At 46.5% G+C, this 24,193-nt stretch overlaps 1 protein-coding gene across 1 annotated transcript in view; it reads left to right on the forward strand.

Moving 5' to 3' along the window:
• Positions 1–7,633: 7,633 nt before the first annotated feature.
• The window catches only part of FRK (fyn related Src family tyrosine kinase), a 96,426-nt gene continuing 79,866 nt past the window's right edge, over positions 7,634–24,193 (forward strand). Inside the window, exon 1 of the mRNA XM_072831669.1 lies at positions 7,634–8,004. Within this exon, the coding sequence (XP_072687770.1) occupies positions 7,649–8,004 (356 nt within the window). The 5' untranslated portion in view covers positions 7,634–7,648. The remainder of the gene's footprint in view (positions 8,005–24,193) is intronic.

Below are 24,193 nucleotides of genomic sequence, written 5' to 3' on the forward strand. Positions count from 1 at the left end.
CTGGGCATGTCCAATTGGTCCAGCACCATTTGTTGGAAAAGCTGTCTTTCCTCAATTGAATTACTTTACTTTTCTCTTTCTCTTTCTTCTTTCTTTCTTTTCTTTCTTTCTTTCTTTCTTTCTTTCTTTCTTTCTTTCTTTCTTTCTTTCTTTTTCTTCTTTCTTTCTTTCTTTCTTTCTTTCTTTCTTTCTTTCTTTTTCTTCTTTCTTTCTTTCTTTCTTTCTTTCTTTCTTTCTTTCTTTCTTTCTTTCTTTCTTTTCTTTCTTTCTTTCTTTCTTCTTTCCTTTCTTTTTTACTTTTCTTTCTTTGTCCAAAATCTGTTGTGCGTATTTGTGGGGGTCTCTTTCTGGGTTCTGTATTCCGTTTCACTTATCTATGTGTCTGTTCTTCTGACGATTCCACAGTCTTTTTTTTTTCACTTCAATTTTTTATTTTTTTACATATATATATATATATATATATTTTTTTTTTTTTTACTTGGAGTTCAATTTGCCAACATATAGCATAACACCCAGTGCTCATCCCATCAAGTGCCCCCCTCAGTACCCGTCACCCTGTCACCCCCACCCCCGCCCTCCTCCCCTTCCACCACCCCTAGTTCGTTTCCCAGAGTTAGGAGTCTCTCATGTTCTGTCTCCCTCTCTGATATTTCCCACTCATTTTTTCTCCTTTCCCCTTTATTCCCTTTCACTATTTTTATACTCCCCAAATGAATGAGACCATATAATGTTTGTCCTTCTCCGACTGACTTATCTCACTCAGCATCATACCCTCCAGGTCCCTCCACGTCAAAGCAAATGGTGGGTATTTGACATTTCTTTTTTTAAATTTATTATTTATTTATTTATTATAGACATAGAGAGAAAGAGAGGCAGAGACACAGGCAGAGGAGAGGGAGAAGCAGGCTCCATGCTGGGAGCCCGACGCGGGACTCGATCCCCGGACTCCAGGATCGCACCCTGGGCCAAAGGCAGGCGCGAAACCGCTGAGCCACCCAGGGATCCCCGTATTTGTCATTTCTAATGGCTGAGGAATATCCCATTGTATACATAGACCACATCTTCTTTACAGTCTTGATTACTGTAGTTATGTAATATGTTGAATATCAGGTAGACCGATTACTCCTACTTTATTCTTCTTTCCATCAAAGCATTTTTAAAAGGGTACAATATGAGCAGGTTTATACTCTAGTAAGATCACTGCTTACAGAGTGGAGGATGGCTGGGGGAGCGTGGGATTGGAAAGAGGAAGATTGTAAGAGAGTCAGAAAGAGCCAAGGAGGTCTTGAGTTAAGGCAGTATCAGCGGGGTGGAAAGGAAGTCGATAGTGAGAGCAGATGTTAAACAGTTTGAATTCCCAGAATTTGTTCACTGATCAGCTAGGGGGATAAGGAAAAAAGAGGAATTTAGGGTGCTTCTTCAGGTTCTGATTTGACATGATTTTGACTGAGGCAGAGAATATATAAAAATGAAAGGTTTTAAGAAAATCATAATGAATGGTTATTTTGGATCTGTTGAATTTAAAATTGAGGTGCCTTTGGAACATTCTATACAGACGATGACTATATAGTTTGGTATCTCAACAGATCAGGTTGGGATGGAGGTGGAGGTTTGAGAGTTATCAGTAACTGATGCCATAGGTGCAGAGGGCAGGGCCACCCAATAGTGTGTACACCCAGCGAAGGGTTCTAGCCCAGGAGCCCAGTTAACATTCAGTCCAAGGGCTAGGCGGAGAAGAGCAACCAGCAAGTTACTAGAAAGAATTGTTAAATAAAGGAGAAAATCAAGAAGACAAGCTTGTAAGATGCTTAAAACAACAGTCTTTGTCAGCGAAGAGGATGGAAAAGGAGTGATTTGATTTGACACATGGCAAGATATCGGTGATGTCAAGTGGACCAAGTTCATTGATGTGGCACGAGGTGAAGCCAGACCGCAGTCTATGAGTGGGAAAGGAAGAGAAAAATGGGAAAGAGGGAACATTCACTATTTCTCTGAGAGATGTGGCTGAAGGAAGAAGAGAGGCAGGATGGTCCCTCCAGTGGGATAAAGGATTTAATAATGTTTTCTTTTTTTCTCCTTTTTTTTCTTTTCTTTTTAATGCTTGAGACATTTAACTTGATTATAGGCTTTGAGGAAGGTACTCACCAAGAAAGGCAAGAAGAGAGCTAATTCATGAGATCAGATCCGACAAAGGAATTAATACCAAAATACCAAAAGCACAAGACATGAGATTTAACCACCTTCTTTTTTTTTTTTTTTTTTTTTTGTCATTGAAAGCATGTCTGTTAGAATTAGTCTTAGGTACCTATAATGAAAAGTCAAAATAATAATACCTTACATAGATAGCAGATAATTTTTCTCCCATATTGCAAACAAGTCTGAAGGTAGGCACTCCTGAGACACAAGTTCCTTTTCATCTTTTGCTCTTTACATTTTTTTTTAAATTTTTATTTACTTATGATAGTCACAGAGAGAGAGAGAGAGAGGCAGAGACATAGGCAGAGGGAGAAGCAGGCTCCATGCACCGGGAGCCTGATGTGGGATTCGATCCCGGGTCTCCAGGATCGCGCCCTGGGCCAAAGGCAGGCGCCAAACCGCTGCGCCACCCAGGGATCCCTGCTCTTTACATTTTTATTTTTTTTTATTTTTATTTATTTTTATTTTTTTTTATTTTTATTTTTTTTTGCTCTTTACATTTTTAAAGTCACCTTATGGCTCAAGGTGTCTGTTGGAGGTCCAGCCGTCTCAACCAAGTTCCAGGGAAGCAGAAAGAGAAGAGGAAAGGAAAAAAAAAAAAAAAAAGAATTGACCTCCCAGCTAAGTCCAGCTGCTTTAAGGCACTGTTCCTGAAACCCCACCTAACGACTTCTGCTTACTTTTATAACTGGCCACGTCTAGCGGTAAAGAGGACTGAGAAACGTAGTCTCTAGATTTTGCTTCCCTAAAAGCAAGGTTCTGTTAGTCAGGAAGAAGAAACTGTGTGTCAGGTAGAGAAGCAGAAGTGTTTGTCCCAAAAGGAAAGAAAGTACAAGGATGTACAGATATGGATACATCTTTTTGATGCAAGAAAAGGAAATTGAATCAGTTAATGTTGCATAGATTGGGAATTTCTGTGAAGGTCTGCAGCAGGGTCATCACTGGCGGGAGAGGTCTCCCCTGGGACGCTGAGGAGACTAGTGGACAATCTGCTGTAGTGTCACGAGGAAACGACGAGAGCAGCAGCCTCCCGGACTGGCATATGAAGGAATGTTGGGCAGGGCTAAGGCCTAGCCGGAGTAGGAGATCATTAATTTGTCTTGATATAAAACTGAATAGCTGTGGGATTTTCTGCTGCAGCTTCAGCAAATAGGGTACGGACTGTGGGGTGTATGTGCGGGGTGTGGGGGTACATGGGCTAGACATACTCAACGGAGGGGGAACTGCTTCGGCAGAGATGGACAAGGAAGGCCTCGGGGTGTGGGGTGTATTCAGGGCTCAGAATGCGAGCAGGGGTCTGTAGGGAGAGGAGGGGCTGTGAGGCAGAGGGACGACGAGGCCTCGGGGCCGAGGTGGGGGCGGACAAAGCATGTCAGAGGCTCGGGAAAGCAATCGGGCTGAGCCGGGGCCGGCCGTCCTGGAAGGACCCATCTGAAGAAGGTCCTCAGGGCACGAGTTCTCCAGCCTCGGGTCCTCCAGGCAGTGGGGATCTGATGGCTCCCGTGGGAGCGCAGCCGGCTCCGGGAGAGGGACGGTGGGCTAGTGCCGGCGGGGCAGCTGCTCCAGGAGGGAGGCTGGCGGGTCCCAGGCTCAGGAAACGCAGGGACGGGCCAGAGGGCAGGGCCCGAGCCACAAAGCCCTGCTTCTCCCCTGCACAACCCCTGCTCTCAAGTGTGAGTACGGTGCTCTCACCCCGGAGGCTCCCTCCCTCCCTCCCTCCCTCCCTCCTTCCTTTCTTCCTTCCTCCTCCCTTCCTCCCTCGGGTGGGGGGAAGGGGGAGCACACAAGATGGGGAGGGGCAGAGAGAAAAAGAGAGACTGTCCAGCAGGCTTCCGGCCATGGAGCCTGACGAGGGGCTCTACCTCTCAACCCTGGGATCATGACCTGAGTTGAAATCAAGAGTGGGACACTTAACCACCTGAGCCACCCGGGCCCCCCTCTTTTCCTTTCTCTTTCCTTTTCTCTTTTCTCTCTTCTCTCCTTCTTTCCTTCCATCCTTTCTTCCTTCCTTTCCTTCCCTCCCTGCCTCCCTCCCTCCCTGCCCCCCTCTTCCTCCCTCCCTTCCTTCCTTCCTTCCTTCCTTCCTTCCTTCCTTCCTTCCTTCCTTCCTTCTTTCCTCCCTTCCTTCCTTCGTTCTTCCCTCCCTCCCTTCCCTCCCTTCCTCCCTTCCTCCATACTTGTGGAGTGTTACCGCTTACCTACTGGGTGTTGTACAAAGCACAGAAGATTCAGAGGAGGAAATTTGATTCTTGTGGGGAAAGGAAACAAGTAAGAGAACAAAGTACCATTCAACAGGTGACCGAGTGGAAGTGTGTGTTAGGTTTTAGGACACCCAGAGCAGGGGCCTCTGATCTACTATGACAGAGAAAGTATCAATTGAACTCAGCCTGGAAAAATCACAAGGAAGTCATAGGGTGGGGTGGGAGGAAGCAAATGGGCAGGAGGGGGGCTTCTTTGCTTTGCTTCTATTGCTTGGGGAAGCTGCATCAAGGCCGTGTGTACAACAGGGAAGGGCCTTGTGCTCAGAGGTGAGCAGGGCCTTAGTGTCCTGATAAAGAATTTAATTTGATTCCAAATACTTTGGATGGTCCTGAAGGGTATCGCCCAGAAAAATGACATCAGCTTCTTTTGAGAGTCCTCAAAGCTAAGAAGTCAACCATCTCGGGCTCTGGAGCTGGAATGAGACCAGGGTGTTACTCACGGCTCAGCCACTTGGCTGTGTGACAAGTTACTCAATCTCCCTAAGCCTTGGTTTCTTCTTTGAAATTGAAAACAAAAACCTTACCTTCCTCATAGGTATTACTGTTTTTATTTTCTGAGAATTAAATGAATACCATCTGTGACATTCTTAATATTAACGGGGCCCGGCACAGAGAAAGCCCTCCACGCCTGATGGCTACTCTTTACCAGCAGGCGCATCGTTATTACTATTGTGAAAGTGGCTTTGGGTGGGGGGTGGGGGGGTAAGCTGGAGGAAGGGAGACTGCTCAGGACGCCTCTGGAATAATCTAGGGAAGGATATTCTATTTTAATTTTTTTTGGCCCAGTGCCCAGCTGTCATTCAGAAGGAATAAAAAAAATGTTTGTGGAATAAATGAAAAGGAAGAGTGAGCAGCATTTAGTGATTGATTAGCTCAGAGGAAGCAGGGGGAGAGTAAAAGACATGTTCAAGCCTTCAAGCTTGGGTGGCTGCGCAGTTCTGGGGCTGATGACACAGAGAAGCCCTTTCCCTCCCGTCCGTGGCTCAGCTCTCAGACCGACACAGTCCCCCGCTCCCTCAGTGTCACTCACTAGCTTGGTGATGTGCTGGGCACGTCGGCCACTGTCTTTTTCTGGAATGCCTGTCGTAACCATAACGGAGGCGTATTCGAATTTAAAGACTTTGAATTCTTGAAGTCCAAAGCTCCACTTACAAATGGGTCTTTTTGTTTTTTAAAGATTGTATTTATTTATTCATGAGACACACACACACAGAGAGAGAGAGAGAGAGAGAGAGAGAGAGGCAGAGACCCAGGCAGGGGGAGAAGCAGGCTCCATGCAGGGAGCCCAACGCGGGACTCGATCCCAGGACCCCGGGGTCACACCTGGAACTCACCTCCTGAGCCACTCGGGTGCCCTGACAAATTGGCCTTGAATCCATCTCTCTAGTTGCTCCCAAATTTCCTTTCATTTTTATATCCTGTAGCTGTTTCTGGAAAGACTAGCATCCTATATGTCTGTGCAGGGGTGTTAATAGAATCCCACAATTTTACAATTAATACTGTGTCTGAAACAAAATATTCGTATGGCTTCTCAATATTATATAATTGCCATTTATCTCTTATGTAGAGAATTCTATTTTAGGTCCCATGTCACAGACAAACAGACGTCCAAAACTGGCTCGGCTTTTGGCTTTTCTTTTCCTGCTAAATTGGTACTTCTGCTCTAACTCCGAAGACAGTCGAAAAACCTGGGAATTTGGCATGAGATCTTGTTCCAGCCAAGTCATCTGTCCGCTGTAAATAACTGATTTTAGTACAAGGTAGGAGGGAGCGGATGGGGCTAAACCCACGGTTCTCTGGGGGTTTTTGCCCCCTTTCCTTCAGTTTGATTATTTTGACCACTAAAAAGGCCTTACTGTTTGTCAGAGAACTGGAATTTGGATGTTGTGCTGGGGCTTGGTTAGCCGGGTTCGTGCCTCCACCAACACACAGAGGTCGGCTTTTAGGAGGGGGATTCGTAATAATAAATGTCTTCTACAGAAACAAGTGACACCTCGTACATGGGCCGGGAGCCGTCTCTACGAGGGAAAGCGGCAGCCTGTGGGTCTGTCCAAACCTGGGCCTGGTGGCTCTTGGGGTCCAGAGTGCACATTTGTGGGACACAGCGGTGGCAAGCGGGGCGAGGAGAGCCAAGCTCCTGAGGTCCTAGGGTGGGGTCATGAGCATCCCCTAGACCTGGAGGCCAGAGGGAGCCAAGGAGCCCTTCCTGTCCTCTGCACGGTCCCCTGGTCTGTGTGCCTGTGTGCACCTCAGGAATAGTCCGGGAGAGATGGGAAACGAAATGTCTCTGGGAAAAAGCAGTATTTCAGGTTCTCAGCATTTTCATCAGCTGCTCTCATATTTCTCCAGACTGTAAATATATTTTGAAGCCATTAAAAAAAAATCATGCGTAGTGATGAAAAAAGGTAGGAGCCCGGTGGTTCTTCCCCAGGTGCTGTTGGTCCAGGAGCAGATATCCGGCCACTTTAGGTCCCCTGCTAACTGCCCCTAGTGGGGGCAAAATGACCCCACTCCACAGAGGAAATCTGTGCTGGGCAGGTGGGGCGAGCAGGGTCCCCGGGGAGCCAGCCTGTGCAGCGGTGGGGGCTCGCAGCTGCCTGGGGGGCTGGCTCCTTGCGGGGGCGCGAGTGTCCCTGGGGTGGGCAGGTGGGGGGCCCCCTGCGGATCCCCGACGGGGGGGGACCAGGAAGTGCGGGGGGGGGGCTCGCGGGCCGTGGGGCGCAGCTGGCGGGAGGTTAGGGACGGGCTTAGGCACGTGCTGCGGGGCGGGCGGTTACGGACGGGCTTAAGGACGCGCTGCAGGGCACAGCTGGCGGGAGGTTAGGGACGGGCTTAGGCACGTGCTGCGGGGCGGACGGTTAGGGACGGGCCTAGGGACGCGCTGCGGGCGGGAGGTTAGGGACGGGCCTAGGGACGGGCCTAGGGACGCGGCGGGGCGGGCGGTTAGGGACGGGCTTAGGGACGCGCTGCGGGCGGGGCGGGCGGAGGGCGGGGCCACCTGTTGCGCCCGCGGACCGGACGGCAGGGCGGCAGGCGAGGGGCTCCTCCGTCCGTCCGTCCGTCCGTCCGCAGGGGCCGCCCGGTGCCAGGTTTGCCGCGAGCAGCCTCGCCCCGGGCGGCGGCAGGTGCGCCCGCGGACCGACCCGGGCTCTGCGGCGCCTGCGAGGGCTCCGCGGGGCCGAGGAGCAGCCATGGGCGGCACCTGCGTGCGGCTGTGCGCGCACCTGCGGCGCTGGCTGCCCTGCGCGGGCCGGGAGCCCGAGAAGCCGCTGGTGATCGCGAACCCGGGGGCCCGCGCCCGCCCCGACGCCGCCCCGACGCGGGGTCCGCAGCCCGGCGGCGGCCGCTACTTCGTGGCGCTGTTCGACTACCGGGCGCGCACGGCGGAGGACCTGAGCTTCCGCGCGGGCGAGCGGCTGCAGGTGCTGGACGCGTCCCTGGAGGGCTGGTGGCTGGCCCGGCGGCTGGACGGGCGCGGCGAGGGGCGGCCGCAGGGCTACGTGCCCTCCAACTACCTGGCGGAGGACCGGAGCCTGCAGGCGGAGCCGTGAGTACGCGGGCGGGCGGGGGGGGGGGGGGGGGGAGGGGAGGGGGCGCACCTGCCCGCAGGCGGAGCCGTGAGTACGCGGACGGGGGAGGGGGAGGGGAGGGGAGGGGAGGGGGGAGGGGGCGCACCTGCCCGCAGGCGGAGCCGTGAGTACGCGGACGGGGGAGGGGGAGGGGAGGGGAGGGGGGAGGGGGCGCACCTGCCCGCAGGTCGGGCCGTGAGTACGCGGGCAGGGGGAGGGGGAAAGGGGAGGGGGCGCACCTGCCTGCAGCAGGCGGAGCCGTGAGTACACGGACGGGGGAGGGGGAGGGGAGGGGGAGGGGGCGCACCTGCCCGCAGGTCGGGCCAGTGAGTACGCGGACGGGGGAGGGGGAGGGGAGGGGAGGGGAGGGGGAGGGGGCGCACCTGCCCGCAGGCCGGGCCGTGAGTACGCGGACGGGGGAGGGGGAGGGGAGGGGAGGGGGGAGGGGGCGCACCTGCCCGCAGGTCGGGCCGTGAGTACGCGGGCAGGGGGAGGGGGAAAGGGGAGGGGGCGCACCTGCCTGCAGCAGGCGGAGCCGTGAGTACACGGACGGGGGAGGGGGAGGGGAGGGGGAGGGGGCGCACCTGCCCGCAGGTCGGGCCAGTGAGTACGCGGACGGGGGAGGGGGAGGGGAGGGGAGGGGAGGGGGGAGGGGGCGCACCTGCCCGCAGGCCGGGCCGTGAGTACGCGGACGGGGGAGGGGGAGGGGAGGGGAGGGGGGAGGGGGCGCACCTGCCCGCAGGTCGGGCCGTGAGTACGCGGGCAGGGGGAGGGGGAAAGGGGAGGGGGCGCACCTGCCTGCAGCAGGCGGAGCCGTGAGTACACGGACGGGGGAGGGGGAGGGGAGGGGGAGGGGGCGCACCTGCCCGCAGGTCGGGCCAGTGAGTACGCGGGCGCGCTCTGGGGGCGGGGGCGCACCTGCCCGTAGGCCGGGCCGTGAGTACGCGGGCAGGGGGAGGGGGGAGCGCACCTGCCGGCAGGTGAGCAGTGAGTACGCGGGCAGGAGCAGGGTCGGGGCCAGTCGGGATGACGGCCTGGCCCTCGCAGGGGCGCCACAGGCCTCCCTCAAGTCACACTGTCAAAGCCAAGTCCAGCTCTCTGGGTCTGGAGACCTCTGAAGCGCCAGCCCCTGCCCACCTGGGCACCCACAGGGCCCGCGAGCACCCAGGGTGCTAAGCTTTCACTGCCCTTTCCCAGTGCGACCACGCCCAGACCTCGTCCTGGGAGCGCAGGTGGGGACTCGCGCCCCCACTGGTGATGCGCTCGAGGTCATCAGGGTCACAGGCTGGCGGCGCCAGGTACTTGGGAGGTTCCACCAAGAAGGACGATATGACGGCCGCGTCCCCCAAGGGCTGGTGAAGAAATCCCTGAGAACCGTGGTGGCCGCGCAGAGGAAGGCTGGACGCCCTTGTCCCCTCGCCATCGGGCCGGTGCGGGGCCTGGCTGTGTGGTCCTGCGAGCGGGAGCCGGGGGCTGCGCTCCTGGCAGGTGGACGTGAGGGAGGTGCAGCCCGGCCGCGGGACACGAGGTTCAGCAGGACCAGGAGCAAGTGGGGACCGACTGGCCCCGACCCTGCTCCTGCCGGTTCCAGCGAGACCCAAGGCCGGGAAGGGCGCTCGACCCATTTTACAGATGGACCCTCAGTAGAGGAAAGACGCCCCGGGGGGCCCGGGGCTTCTCACAGGGCTCCCCTTTCTAGGAGGGCCGCGCCACCCGCTCCTTGCCCAGGAGTAAAACAGCAAGGAGGTGCCTTTGGGGCAGCACTGCCGCTTTCCAGACCCAACTACGAATCCGAGCGAGTCGGGTAACCGCGGAGATTCCTTCCAACCCCAGGCCTTCTTTTGTACCTAAGTGGAAATGAATTGAAATCTAGACTCCCGGTGAATGGAGTTGTTCTCAAATGCCACGATCATATGTGTAAACATTTGTTTTCTGGGACAATCTATAGGAAATACCTTATTCTTTTTTTTTTTTTTTTTAAAGATTTTATTGGGGGTCGGGGAAGGATCTCAAGATGGCTGGGTGAAAACTTGCTCTAAAAACCATTGACTGGGTAGCTTTTGGGGAGATCATACCCCGAAACCAGAAGGCCATTGCCAACTCCCTGAAATCCTGGAATGAGATGCTTGCCTCCAGGTTGGCTCCTCTTCCTGAGAAACCACCTGCTGTCGACTGGGCTTACTACAAGGCCAGTGTGGCAGAGGCTGGCTTGGTAGATGACTTTGAGAAGAAGTTTAATGCCCTCAAGGTTCCTGTGCCAGAGGATAAATACACTGTCCAGGTGGATGTTGGGGAAAAAGAAGATGTGAAAAGCTGTGCTGAGTTTTTGTCCCTCTCAAAGGCCAGGATTGAAGAATATGAAAAAGAGCTGGAGAAGACGAGAACATAATTCCATCTGATCAGATGACCATTGAGGACCTGAATGAAGTCTTCCCAGAAACCAGATTAGACAAGAAGTATCCCTATTGGCCTCACAAGCCAATTGAAAATTTATAAACTTGAGTTGGGGAGAAAGCCCCGGCCCTCATATTATAAACATTGGACATTAAAAATAATGATACGGTGTAAAAAAAGAAAAGATTTTATTTATTCATGAGAGACAGAGACACAGAGAGAGGCAGAGACCCAGGTGGAGGGAGAAACAAGCTCCATGCAGGGAGCCCGATGTGGGACTCGATCCCGGGACCCCGGGGTCACACCCTGAGCCGAAGCCAGACGCTCAACTGCTCAGCCTCCCAGGGGCCCCAGGAAATACCTATTCCCTGAGCGCTTACTTTATGTTCTTACTCCTCCATGTTCAGGGTGTAGTAGGTCCGGCGTTAGGTACGCTCGATGTTCGGCAGCCCCTGTGCATTCTACACAAAGGAATACCAGAACATCACGGGAGAGTCTTGAACTCGTAATCTACCCATATTCTTATCATTCCGTCTTTCATTCATCATGACTCAGGCACTCTTTAATCCTCACCCCCGATTTCCCGCATCCCCCCACACACATCCCCCCTGGTAGCCGTGTTGGCGCTCTAGTTAAGAATCTGTTTGCTGGTTTTACTCTCTCTCTTTCCCTTTGTTCATTTGTTTCTTGAATTTCACATATGAGATCATATGGTGTCTGTCTTTGACTTACTGATTTCTCTTCCCTTTATACTCTCTGGCTCTATCCATGTTGCAAATGGCAAGATTTCATTCTTTTACGACTGTATCATATTCCATTATCTATCTATCTATCTATCTATCTATCTATCTATCTATCTATCTATCTATCCATCCATCCATCCATCCATCCATCCATCATCTGTCTATCTTGCTATCTGCGTAGATCTCTCTCTCTCCCCCTCTCTCTCTCGTCTATCTGTATCAGATCTCTATCCATTCATCTACCAATGGACACTTGGGCAGCTTCCATAGTTGGGCTATTGTGAATAATCCTCCAATAAACATACAGTTGCATGTATCCCTTTGGATTAGTGTTTTGGCATTTTTTTTTAGTAAATATGCAGTAGTGTGATTACTGGATTACAGGATGGTTTTATTTTTGTTTGAGGAAGCTCCGTACTGTTTTCCTCTGTGGCTGCACCAGTTTGCATCCCCACTGACAGTGCACACGTGTTCCTTTTTCTCCGCATCCTAGCCCCCACTTGTTGTTTCTTGTGTTTTTGGTTTTAGCCATTCTCAAGGTGCGAGGTGATAGCTCATTATAGTTGTGATTTGCGTTTCCCTGATGATGAGGGATATGGAGCATCTTTTCATGAGTCTCTTGGCTCTGGAAGGTCTTTGTAGAAATGTCTGTTTATATCTTCTGCCCATTTTTTAAATTGGGTTATTTGTTTTTTGGGTATTAAGTTGTATCAGTTCATTATATATATTTTTTATACCAACCCTTTATTAGATATTATTTTCAAACATCTTCTCCCATTCATGGGTTGCATTTTAGTTGTGTTGATTGTTTCTTTCCCTGTGCTGAAACTATTTATTTTGATGTAGTCCCAATAGGTTAGTTTTGCTTTTATTTCTTGCTTCAGGAGACAGAGCTAGAAAAATGTTGTGAGGACCAATGTCCGAGAGATTACTGCCTTCCTTGTTTCCTCTTGGAATTGGTCCTCAGCAGTATTTCCGTGTGTCACTACCAACCTGTATCTCTACAGCGGGCTCCCCTTGGGATCTTCACATCCACTGGCATAAAAGCTCGATGCCCAGAAGATGTTGGTCAGCCTGGGTTATTTCTTTGCATTTAAGTGTACACAATGGCCGTCATCTATGAACCTAGGTTCTCAAAGAGGGTTCTTGCCACCAAATGGCTAAATTCTTCAATACTTCCAGTGCAGGTAGCTGCAGCCTCTATAATTCCAGGCCATTTCAAGTGGTAGTGATTTAAACTTAGTGGGTAAGTCTCCTGAGTGAAGGGTATCCACGTGGCCCACACACAGCCTTCGTAGCCGGGGAGCTACCCAAAGATGGCTTTTTAATGTCTTTCTTCATTGAGTTTTTCAAAGTTGCATTTCATAGTTTTTCAAATACTGTGGAAGTTAACGTGGTTTATTTTACAGTGAGCTCTGTGTACAGTGTCGAGTAAAGGCGATTGTTTATATTTACATGCGTGGGATGAGAGGTAATGGGAAACCGGTGAAAATTGAGTCGTCTAACTCCTAATCAGACTAGTTTAATGCAGCGCATGTTAGTATTTATCTGTTTGTGTTTTTATTCTTGACTTGTCCGAATGAGAAAACAGTGCAGATACTTCTGGAGTTATCAGTGTCAGGGCAAATCGGTTGAAGGTTTCAGCATTTTTTTTGTTTGTTTTTTAATACAAGAAGTAGAGATGTTAAAAAAAAAAAAGAACTATACTATTGTGAAAAGATAAAGCAATTTAGTACTTGATTGTTATTCCACCTTGAAATGCTTTATCTTTTCTAAATATCTTGCATTAAGTGATGTAATAAAACCATTCTTTTTTTATTTTATTTATTTATTCATGAGAGACAGAGAGAGAGAGAGAGAAAGAGAGAGGCAGAGACACAGGCAGAGGGAGAAACAGGCCCCATGCAGGGAGCCCGACGCGGGACTCGATCTCGGGTCTCCAGGACCACACCCTGGGCTGAAGGCAGCACTAAACCGCTGAGCTACCCAGGCTGCCCTAAAACCATTCTTAATGACTTATTTTCTCTCTAAGAAAAATTATTGTATTTGCCTTAACTTCGATTTGAATTCCTAGATCCTTTCATAGATGAGTGCGAGTCTTCAACATCTTCGACATGAAATTTCTCAGAACCCTTGCTCTCAGAGTCTGGTTACTCAGAACTCCTTTTACGTTTTTTATGCCCAGTGGATGGATTTATTTATTTATTCATTCATTCATTCATTCATTCATTCATTCATGAGAGACAGAGAGAGAGAGAGGCAGAGACACAGGCAGAGGGAGGAGCAGGCTCCATGCAGGGAGCCCGACGCGGGACTCGATCCCAGGTCTCCAGGATCACACCCCGGGGCCGCAGGCGGCACCAAACCCCTGCACCACTGGGGCTGCCCTATGCCCAGCGTTTTTAGAGACAAAGTTCACCCAGAAAATAATGGTATGGAAATTACATATAAATCGTGGAGGCCAGAACAACAGCTTTAAATTCCATGTTTTTACTGTAAAAAAAAGATTTAACTAATGCAACCTAGCAATGAAAAGCAAAGTGATCAGCAATTGTACAGTTTGCACGTAGCAAATCATTTATCTACAAAGTGTTTAAAAAGTTCTGTGCCTAAATGTCTAAGTGTGCTTTAGGTGGTGCTCACACACTTTATACCACATTAAACTAGGAACGCATTCAGTGGGAAGCTTTTTCTCCTCTTCCCATCACCGCATAAAGGCAGATTATTTCCAAGTCCTCTCCTATTCACCATTTTATAAACTGCATTAAAAATATTTGCACCTTGTAATTTTGTTGGTAGTTTATGCTATGAAATAAAAGTGTTAGAATTTTATGACGTATAAAGGTAATGGAATTTCTCCCCATCTGTTTAGGGCATAGTTTCCTAATCGTGCTCCTCTTTAATATGTCAAACTAGGGTTCTGTCAAAATCTTATCTGACCTAAGGTCATCGCCATTGTCTGGCTGGAGGAAAGTAGCATTGAGAAATAAAGTGGTATATTCTCAGGACGAGAATTCTTTCACCCCCACCATTTAAAAATAGGATCGGAGCTTCAGGATTTGGTGAATACTGCTGAATTTAAGAACTACCCAATACGAGGTGGACAGAGTGTTCCTAGTGACCTTCACACTTGGGGTCAGTAGACTTCTTTCCCAGGCGGGAAGTGAAGCCACCTTTTGAATCTTATTAGTGAACAATGTAGCTTAAAAATTAAAACTATTATTAACGCATAAATAAAAGCATCAGAATATATATATATATTTTAGTTGAGTACGACTGATATACAATGTGACGTTAGATGCGGGTGTGCAACGTAGTGATTCACGAGTGTACGTCACGCTGTTGACCGCAGGTGCGGCTACCATCCGGCCCCGGTGTCGCTATCAAAATACCATTGACCATATTTCCCACGCTGCGCCCTTTATCGCTGTAACGTATTCATTCCACAACTGGAAGCCTGTATCTCTGCCTCCCTTCCATCCATTTTGCCCAAACCCATCCTCCTCCCTCAGTTTGTTCTCTGTATAGGTCTGATTCTGCTTTTTGTCTACTAATTTGTTTCTTTGTTTGTTTAGATTTCACTTATGAGTGGAATCATATAGTATTTGTCTTTCTTAGCCTGACTTATTTCACTTAGCCTATTACCCTCTAGGTCCATCCGTGTCTCAGATGGCATGATCTCACTTTTTTTTTTATGACTGTGTAATATTCACACACACACACACACAGACACCCCACATCTTCCTTATCTGTTCGTCTACTGATGGACACTTAGGTTGCCTCCGTGTCTTGGTTGTTGTGAGATAATGCCGCCCTAAACACAGGGTGCATATGTCTTTTCAAATGAGGGTTTTCATTTTATTTGGGTAAATACCCATGAGTGGAATGTTTTGATCATATAATATTTCTATTTTTAAATTTTTTGAGGAACTAAAAAAAAATTGTTTTTTTGAGGAACTTCCACTCTACTTTCCACAGCGGCTGTACCAAAGGCGTCAGTATATTCGCAAACCAATCTGACGTGTCCACTTCGAGTAGTTTAAGTCACTAGAAAATCACCTACAGGCAATCATCCTACATGGGACAGGCGCAGCCTTCTATGCAATAAAGTAGGACTGACTCTTGTTAAGCAACTCTTATGAGCTGTCTCCTGGGTCTGGAGGCTCCCAAGAGAAAAACAAACAAGGTTTTGCCCCAATTAACCGCCTGATTATCAGCTCAGAAAATTCCCTTTGGAGTCTCCAGCTCTCCGTGCTGCAGTGCGATACCGCTCTGCTGCAAATCAAAATCAGAGCAATCTTTGGGTTCTTCTGCTGGATATTTTAAGTAGGTCAAAATGTTGGTGGCATAGAATTTTAATTGAGATATGATGCTACTTACCCTTTTTCTGTGCTCATGAACACAGGCCATGGGACCAGATGATCTAGATTTGCATCTGGCTCTGTCATGGCTTAGCCGTGTGAACCTGAGCAAATTATTTGACCCCTCTGCCTCAGTTTCTCGTATGTAAAAGAGGAATAAAAGTGACGCCTATCTTGTGGGTCATTATGTGACATAAATGAGATTATTTGTGGGAAAAGCACGCACCACAGAGAATCTGACGCGTAGGGAGGGCTTCATGAATGGTACCTATTATTGAGTCGTGTGGCTCCCCATTTACTTCTATCTAAATAGATCATACTTTGTGCATCCCGGCTGAGGCCTCAGCTCAGAAGATTTCTTTCCCTGGAAGGGGGTTTCACACGCTAGAGTCTTTTGCTCTCCCTCCCGCGGCCTGAGGCTTCGTGTGGGCGCGCTGTGCGGCCTGCAGTCCTCTCCCTCCTCTTTTCCCGCCAACTGTCCCTCATCTTCAGGCTCACCCTGTGTGTTCCTCTCTCTCTGAAGCCTTTCTCGACTTTCTGGACTAGGTTCGGTGTTCCTCTTTAGAACTTTAAACATCCTTTATGGTCATTGCTTATCTATTTTCTGTAAGACCATAAACCGTTGGGGGTAGTGGTTAGAGAAGCCATTGCCCTGGGCCCTGAGCTTAGCGCAGCGCCTGTGCATGAGGATCACTCCTACCTGTTGCTTGGGCAAACGAGTAATTCGATAAATGTTTGCTTATCTGCAAATCTCAGATGTTTTCAAGAGTAGCTGACAAAGCCAACCTTTTTTTTTTTTAAACAGTTCCTCTCTGAATTGTTTTTTTTACCTACCAGAAATATCTAATGAGTTTCTAAAGGCAAAGGGCATTTCGCATTATTTTCTCAATGAATTGTTCATGTCTTAATTTTTGATTAAACTCATAGTCATAATAGCATAATTTCCAGGTCCCAGAAATTAGTGGCTCTAATCCACTACTGGGAAAAAAAAATGCTTAGGGTTCACAGATTGCTGTGAATATTATCCATAATGTAGAATGAATATCAAGCTGGAAACAGATTGTGAATCTTATTGAAATGGTATTTAAAAATCACATACATACGCATTAAACTATATTATGGTTATATTTAGAGTAAAGAATTATTGGCTTGGGCTTTTAAATGGACAGAAAACCAAAACCCAATTTACAAAATTAATGTCATGGGCCAGACTTATAATTTCAGTTTTTATGCTTAACATACATAATTTCAAACTATTATGTATATGAAATATTTTTCAGATTGTGCACGCTGAAAGTTTGATGCTTTTACTGAATATTAATAGATTTTCACTGTCACATTCTAAAACATTACCAAACACAATAATTGTATGTTCTTTTTACTAGTTTTCTTACTAATTATCTGCTAATTTCTCTGCAGCATTTTCTGACTCCCATTTTTAATGGGGGTTCTTCACGCTTGTTAGCACTGGAAAGATTGGCCAATTTTTCTGGGGGAAGGTCGTTATATAGATGGATGGTAGCTTGGCTGGTATTTTAGATCTCCTTATGGCTGTTTTCCTGACGCCTGCAACTTTAGTATTAGTTTATGTGGATTATTTTGAAGATTAACGTAATAAGAATTTTAAGCTATATAGATGCAAATGTAGATCATGTGATCTGTAGTATATGCCTTCATGCTTATTTGACTAATTTCAGATGCCATATAGACTGTGCCTTGTGTATGATCTTTTTGTCATGTCATTTTTTTCTACAAACTTTTTCGATTAGATTTTCTCTTAAAAATTGAATTAGTTTTAGCGTTATATTCTTTAAGTTTTTATTTGTCTTCTTTTTTATTCATATGCATATTTTGTAATGCCTTTAAATTCAGACTAAATTTCTCAATTAGGGATTTTTTTCATGAATTTTGTGCCTTTTAAAGGGTAAAATGAGAATGCAATTCAGGAAGTGCTAAAGCTAAGAACTTTTGTAATTCAAGAACTTCTATCACTAAGAACTTTTAAAATTTATATTAGGTATCTATTTTGAAAGACATTTAGAATCTTACATCAAAATAAATATTTCCATTAACACAAATGTTGCATACCACATTGGCAGCATGATTTAGATGATTCAGAAGAATTCCATATGGCTCCTATGAAAGGCCAGTATTGTTGGTAGATTTAAAGTCACTCTGATGGGAGCACCTGGGTGGCTCAGAGGTTGAGCGTCTGCCCTCGGTTCAGGGCGTGACCCCGGGGTCCTGGGATCGAATCCCGCATCGGGCTCCCCACAGGGAGCCTGCTTCTCCCTCTGCCTGTGTCTCTGCTTCACTCTCTGTGTCTCTCATGAATGGATAAATAAATTCTTAAAAAAAAATAAAGTCACTCTGATGCTATTCCAATCTCACATACATCTTTTTTTCTATTTCTGAATATTGATCAATTTTGACATACCAAGATTCTCATTATAGGAGGGACTTATCTGGGGGGGGCTAGGCTGTCTCAGTCAGAAAAGCACACAACCCTTGACCTTGGGGTTGTGAATTTGAGCTCAATATTAGGTGTGAAGATTACTAAAAATAATAAATAAATAAATAAACTTAAATATAGGAGGGACATATCCCTGCAAGCCCCAGAATTGTGCTGCTTGAAAAGTCACTTCTAGGAAGTCATCTCTGGAGGACGCCTGTGTTATATCTATGATGGATGACTCAGGATACTTTCTCCAGAATCTTCTCAGCATTTCTAGTCATTGACTTTTATATAGTGGGACACATCAAAATGAATCGGACAGTGCTTCTTCTCCAGAGATTTTCAACAATCTCTGGAGGTAAGACAAATAAATCAAGAATGTATGTCAGTGCCCACCAGCCAAAGACCACCAGGAATACACCTGTGCTGATACACTGCTCGTTGTGGGGAAGGAGAACACAGCAGGAACAACAGTGGACATCTTAGTAAGAGCATGTTAGAAAGTATGCATCATAGAATTTGGGGGTGTAATTTTGGGGAGGACTTATTTTTTATTTTTATTATTTTTAAATATTGTATTTATTTATTCATGAGAGACACACAGAGAGAGGCAGAGACACAGGCAGAGGGAGAAGCAGGCTCCCTGCAAGGAGCCAGATGTAGGACTCAATCCCAGGACCCCGGGATCATGCCCTGGGCTGAAGGCAGACGCTGAACCGCTGAGCCACCCAGGTGTCCCTTGGGGAGGATTTAAAGAAGCATGGCTTCACCCTGGATTGACTGCTGTCAGAAAGGGGGGATAACTGTACAATTGGGTATTTTAATAAATTTTGATGAGAAGGAGGGAAGACTAGTTCAAGATTAAGGCTGTATTTGGTAGGGAAACCACATTTGCTCATGGTAGCCAAGATAAGTGGATGTTTGGTCATTTTTGTGGTTGGATAGTGTCCACATTTTTGTGGGTATTCAGGTATGATTAAAAGATTAAAAGTCTGATCTTGTTTTCGACTTGCTCCATCATGGTCGCAGAGTGGCCTCATCTGGTGTTGGTGTTCTTTGAGGTTGTTTATGTTCAACAGGAGAACAGCAAGACCTAGTCATAGTGCACGGCCAGCTCTTGGATGTCAGGGGCTGTTTTTCTCAGCTAGCGTAAGATAGGTGCTGATAAATGCCGTAAGAGTAGCGCAAACCGTCATGTGGCATGCACTTAAAAAATTATTACTTAATGATTCAATGAAGAAACAAATACATAGATCAGTCCTGGTTTGGGAAAAATCATACGTTTCTTTCAGGGTTCAGCTCATAAGGCCCACCCTTTTCTAAGAAGGTTTTTCTAACCGTCATTGGAAGAATTCATAATTTGTTTTTCATATGATTTTGTATTTCTTGTTAATAGGACGATGGATATAAAGATGGAATTTTCCGAAAAAAAGATGGAATTTTCAATTTTGAAGGCATTCACACAGAGGTGTTATTAGATGTTACAGGAATAAGAATTGCAGAATATCATAGACTTCACGAGGATTATAAGAACCATATAGCGTGAGTCTAAGAAATAGGAGAAGGGGCCAAAGATCAGCTCTTTAGAAATGCCCATATTTCAGGTGAGCAAGCACAGTGTGCAGATCACAGTAATGGCCCTGTTTGTTCACACCTCCTTGTGTCCACACACTTTGGAGGTCTCCTCCCACCCAAACTCTCAGTTTGGCCAACTGACTTGTTTTGGCCAATGGAACAATGGTAAATGTGACAAAAACAGATATTGAAAATGCTTGTGTGTTGGGACTTTTCTGCAAGTACCATGAGAAAAAACCTGAGCAGACCCCCTGGACGATGAGAGACTGTGTGAAGAGAGGTATTCCTTGTCCCAACCGACTCTCCCGTTGACCGGAGAGTCATGGTCAAGCCCGGCTAAGATCAACAGGGCTCATCCCAGATCATTCACCTTCAGATTTGTGAGTTAATTGGATAGTGTTTTGAAGCAAAACCCAACAAATACAAGGAAGAAGAAGAGCCACTGCAAGAAAACAGTGAAGAATTCATGAAAGTAGAACAAAAACAAAGAGCATATTTTTCAAAATAAGAAGGTAGAATGTCAAGGAGATTTTTGGGTCAAATGCTAAAGAAAGACCAGAGTAATGAAAAAGAGGTAAAAAAATATTAGAATTTCCTGGAGATTACTGATGCCACTAAAAAGCAGTTTCATGAAGTGATTATGGACGATGTCATGAGGTAAAGAGAGTTTAACGAGGAGCTTCATGTTTCATCTAGGGCTCTGCCTTGGGAAGGTTGGACTGGGCTGAGCCATAGGAAACAGTATTGTATTACAGGGCTCTAGACTTGGGATTGGGGCCGTCCTGACACTCAGCTAAAGGAAAACAAAATCAAAAGAGGCAGTTGGGTGGGTTGGGATATCTGACATTTGGAGTTTGGGCTAGAGCAGGAATAGGTTGAGGGTTCATCTTTAGCAAAGTCAGTTTGGTCGTCCCAAAATTGTTGGAAAAATTAACGAGTTTTTCTCTTTGGTACTATACTCCCAAGTTTTGGGGTCGTGTAGGAAGATTGAACTCAGTCACTCGAACAGCTGCTTAAAAATACTTCAATACTTAATTATATACCTTGCATCTACATTTTTATTTAATTTTAGATTCTTTTTGCATCTACACTTTTAGTACTTGTTTTCTGCGGCAGAGTAGTGGTACTGTTTTGCAAAATAAAAAGAATGCACTCAGATCCATCTATTCCAAAATGCAATACATGGTCCTCTTTGCATTTTCCTATAGTTAAAAGGATATTCTTCTCTTGTAGCTTTAGGCTGTTCTAATACGGCGAGTACAGTGATATTTCAGATAAAAGCAATACAGAAGTGACTCAATATCTTGTATCTGTATTATGCAACAGTTTATTGGAAGTCACGCAGATACTGGTTTTGTTGCTGAATCACTTTGAACTCTGTGCTCTTATCAAAAGCCTAGCTTCAGGAAGCAGTCGTTTAACAAAATAGAAAGTCATGGTATTGATTTCGTTAGTCCTGGTAAAGTGGTAGAAAGCAAAATAGTTTCATAATAATTAGGGAAGATCAAAGAATCCCGACAGGTGGTTTTACACTTATGATCATTTTGGTGCTTGATGAAACTCCTGATACCTTTTAAAGCATAATTGCCCATTTTCCAAAAAATTTAATATTATAAAATATTCTAGCTTATTAATGGCTTTAAAAACCTTATTCTTTTAAAAAACATGTTTCATAACTACAAATAATATGTGCAAGTTGAAGGTAAATCATAAAGCATAATGATCAATGAACCATTGATATTTGGAATCCATATAACCAGCTAGCCCATGACTGAGGCTACTACTACTAACGGCCCTATGAGTTCCTCCCCTGCGCCATCCCCGGAGTAAAACCTTTTTTCCTGGGAAATGTTGATCGCAACTCAGTTTCTGAGTCTAATAGCAAAAGATTAGAATCGCTCCAAGTGCCTATTACTAGGAAGGGATAATTTGTGGTTTATTACTCCATGGAATACTATACGATAGCGAAAATGATGAATTGAGTGGCATACAACAGCAGGGATGGATTGTGGAAGCATAATGTCGAGTGAAAAGAAGATTTCAAGAGATTGCATATAATATGATTCTATTTTATAAAGTCTACAAATAAGGGAAACCAAATAATATATTGTTTGAGTAGGCACACATGTTAGTAAACTATCAAACAAAGTAGGGGAATGATAAGCAGTAGCTATCTGATTTACTCATCTAAGGACCATAAATTCTATACTCCTGTAGGGCACTTAAATGATTAGAAGTCACTTGTGTCATGAGAAACTAAGGGTAGCAGAAATGCTGGCCAAAAGGTCACGTACAAATATTGCGATTGAACATAGACAGTTCATGATGTTACCTTCCTCATAAAACTACTTTCATCGGATTATCCTTTAATATTACCCTCCTAACAGCATACATAAGATAGGAAAACATACAACTTTTGCAATTTCTATTGTCATTATCCACTATGACTTTTAAGATGCCCATCCCCCAAATTTCAATGACAGTAATCCTTAACCTTCAAGAGACAGACTTGAGACAGTCTGCGAATCTTCTGAAACTACATGTAAAGTTTATGCGAAGTAGATTTGTGCATTTTTTTTTTTTTTAGGATAAGGGGTTATAGGCTTTATGATATTCTAAAAGGAACCATGTAAAAAATGTGTAGGAACCTGTGTTACAAAATTAGCATAGGCAAAGGTTGTTTCTCTTGAAAAATTATTTACTTCCTTATAGCAGATAATAAGAATTTTATTATACATTACATTTCTTTTAATTGTTAGGTACTGTGAAGCTCAGAGTTCAGTTAAATGCTTGTTTACAATAACCAGTTTTGACCTTAAGTCTGGCTTATTTTTTTCCTTCTCTCTCTCTCTCTCTCTTTTTTTTTTTGAATCCTTTTTTTGTTCTTATTTTATAGAATCAATGCTGAATTTTATGAGTCTGTTATTATAACCTACTTTAATACATGCATAATAATTATAATTCTAGGCATGTTTCACATTTTAAAATCTCAAATTAGAAAGAAAAAAGTGATTTTATATCTTTATATATTGAAGAATACATTTTTAAACTGTCTTTCTGAGCTTGATTGAGGGACTAATTCTAAGGCAAAGATGACAAGTTGTTGGATAGAATACAATCAGCGGTTGTTGGCCAAGACCCTACCCGGCCTCCTTTACGGGCCCCCAGTTTCTTTCCCTGGTTCTAACCCTGGCTGGTGCTGTCCCCTGCCCCTTACCTGGTTTGTGGCCCTGCTCAGTTTCAGTCGGGCCGACGTCACTGTTTGCTGGAGATTTTGACACAACCTCCCTGGCCTTGCTCCTGGTCCCTGGGATTGCGGGCAGTGTGCGTATTCATTGTGGTTATCTCATGATCTGCAGTGGGGCAGGAGAGGATCCTCGGTAGGGGCTTCAGCCCCGTGTCAGACCCACGTGCGTTTGAGGAGAAACGCACAAAGGAACGAAGACAAGGATTGAAACAAAGGGAAGGGGGGGAGTCAGTGGTTCAAAGTGTGGGTTAAAGGGGGCAGATGGGGGCGCCTGGGGGCTCAGCGGTTGGTTGAGCATCTGCCTTGGGCTCAGGGCGTGACCCTGGGGTCCCGGGATCGAGTCCCGCATCGGGCTTCCCACAGGGAGCCTGCTTCTCCCTCTGCCCATGTCTCTGCCTCTCTCTGTGTCTCTCGTGGGTCAATAAATAAAATCTCTTAATAAAAAGAAAGGGCAGGTGAATTTTTAATAAACGTCAGAAAAGAAGATATGAGGAACAAACAGAAGATCCCATAAGCAAAAATGAAAGAATACAATGCTGGTGTTGGAGGAACTTAAAGGAAGTGAGGCTGGGAGAAAGCAGGATAAGAAAGGAGATGGGTGAGGAGCCAGATAAGAGCTGGGCTCGGTGTGCGGCTGAGGGGGGACTGATGAGGGTGCCTTGCTACGAACCGAAATAAGTCGGACAGGTATGGGCGGGTGGGGGGGGCAACTCATGATTCCAGGCTTATGTTATTTTAAGAAACTATCCCTGGGCTTTTACGTTTGCGTTACATACACATTCATACTAAGGAGACCATGACAAGATGCGGTTTTCCAGCTCCCGCGTTGCTTTCGGGTCCGCAGCGTGGAAAATCAGATGCTGATTGTTGTCGAAGAAGGTGAACTACACCCTTTTCGTCTTGTGTCTACCTCCTTTTTGCCATCCAGGGACATACCACGCTTCGGCGTTGGTGATCTTTCACAGAGTGCACAGAAGACCACCCACAAACACGCGTCCACTGTTCGGGAAGTGAGACCCAGTAAGTGACTCGCGGGGCCTGAGGATGACTCGACCTCCTACGCTGTGTGCAAATCGCGTGGAGCAACCTCGGTGATAGTGTGGGAAGCCTTTCACGTTAGTCACTGGAAAGCTGACTGCACGGGCAGGGCGGTGGAACTAAAGGCTTTGAGGGAATTAGAGGAAGCTAATCGCTTTGCTTGGTCCCAGTGATTAAGAAAGTCTCGCAAACAAAGTACCGACACACTTGGGTGTGCTCCATTTTCCCTTCGGGAAGCCTGAGGGTTTTGTCGTTCGTTGACTTAAGAGTTGAAGAAAAGGCTATTAATAACAATAACTTTTTTTTTTTTTCTGATGACATGTTCCCACGCAGAATACGAAATTGCTTTTGGGG

This window comes from Canis lupus, chromosome 7, assembly GCF_048164855.1.
Source record: "Canis lupus baileyi chromosome 7, mCanLup2.hap1, whole genome shotgun sequence".
In the NCBI taxonomy this organism is placed as follows: Eukaryota; Metazoa; Chordata; class Mammalia; order Carnivora; family Canidae; genus Canis; species Canis lupus.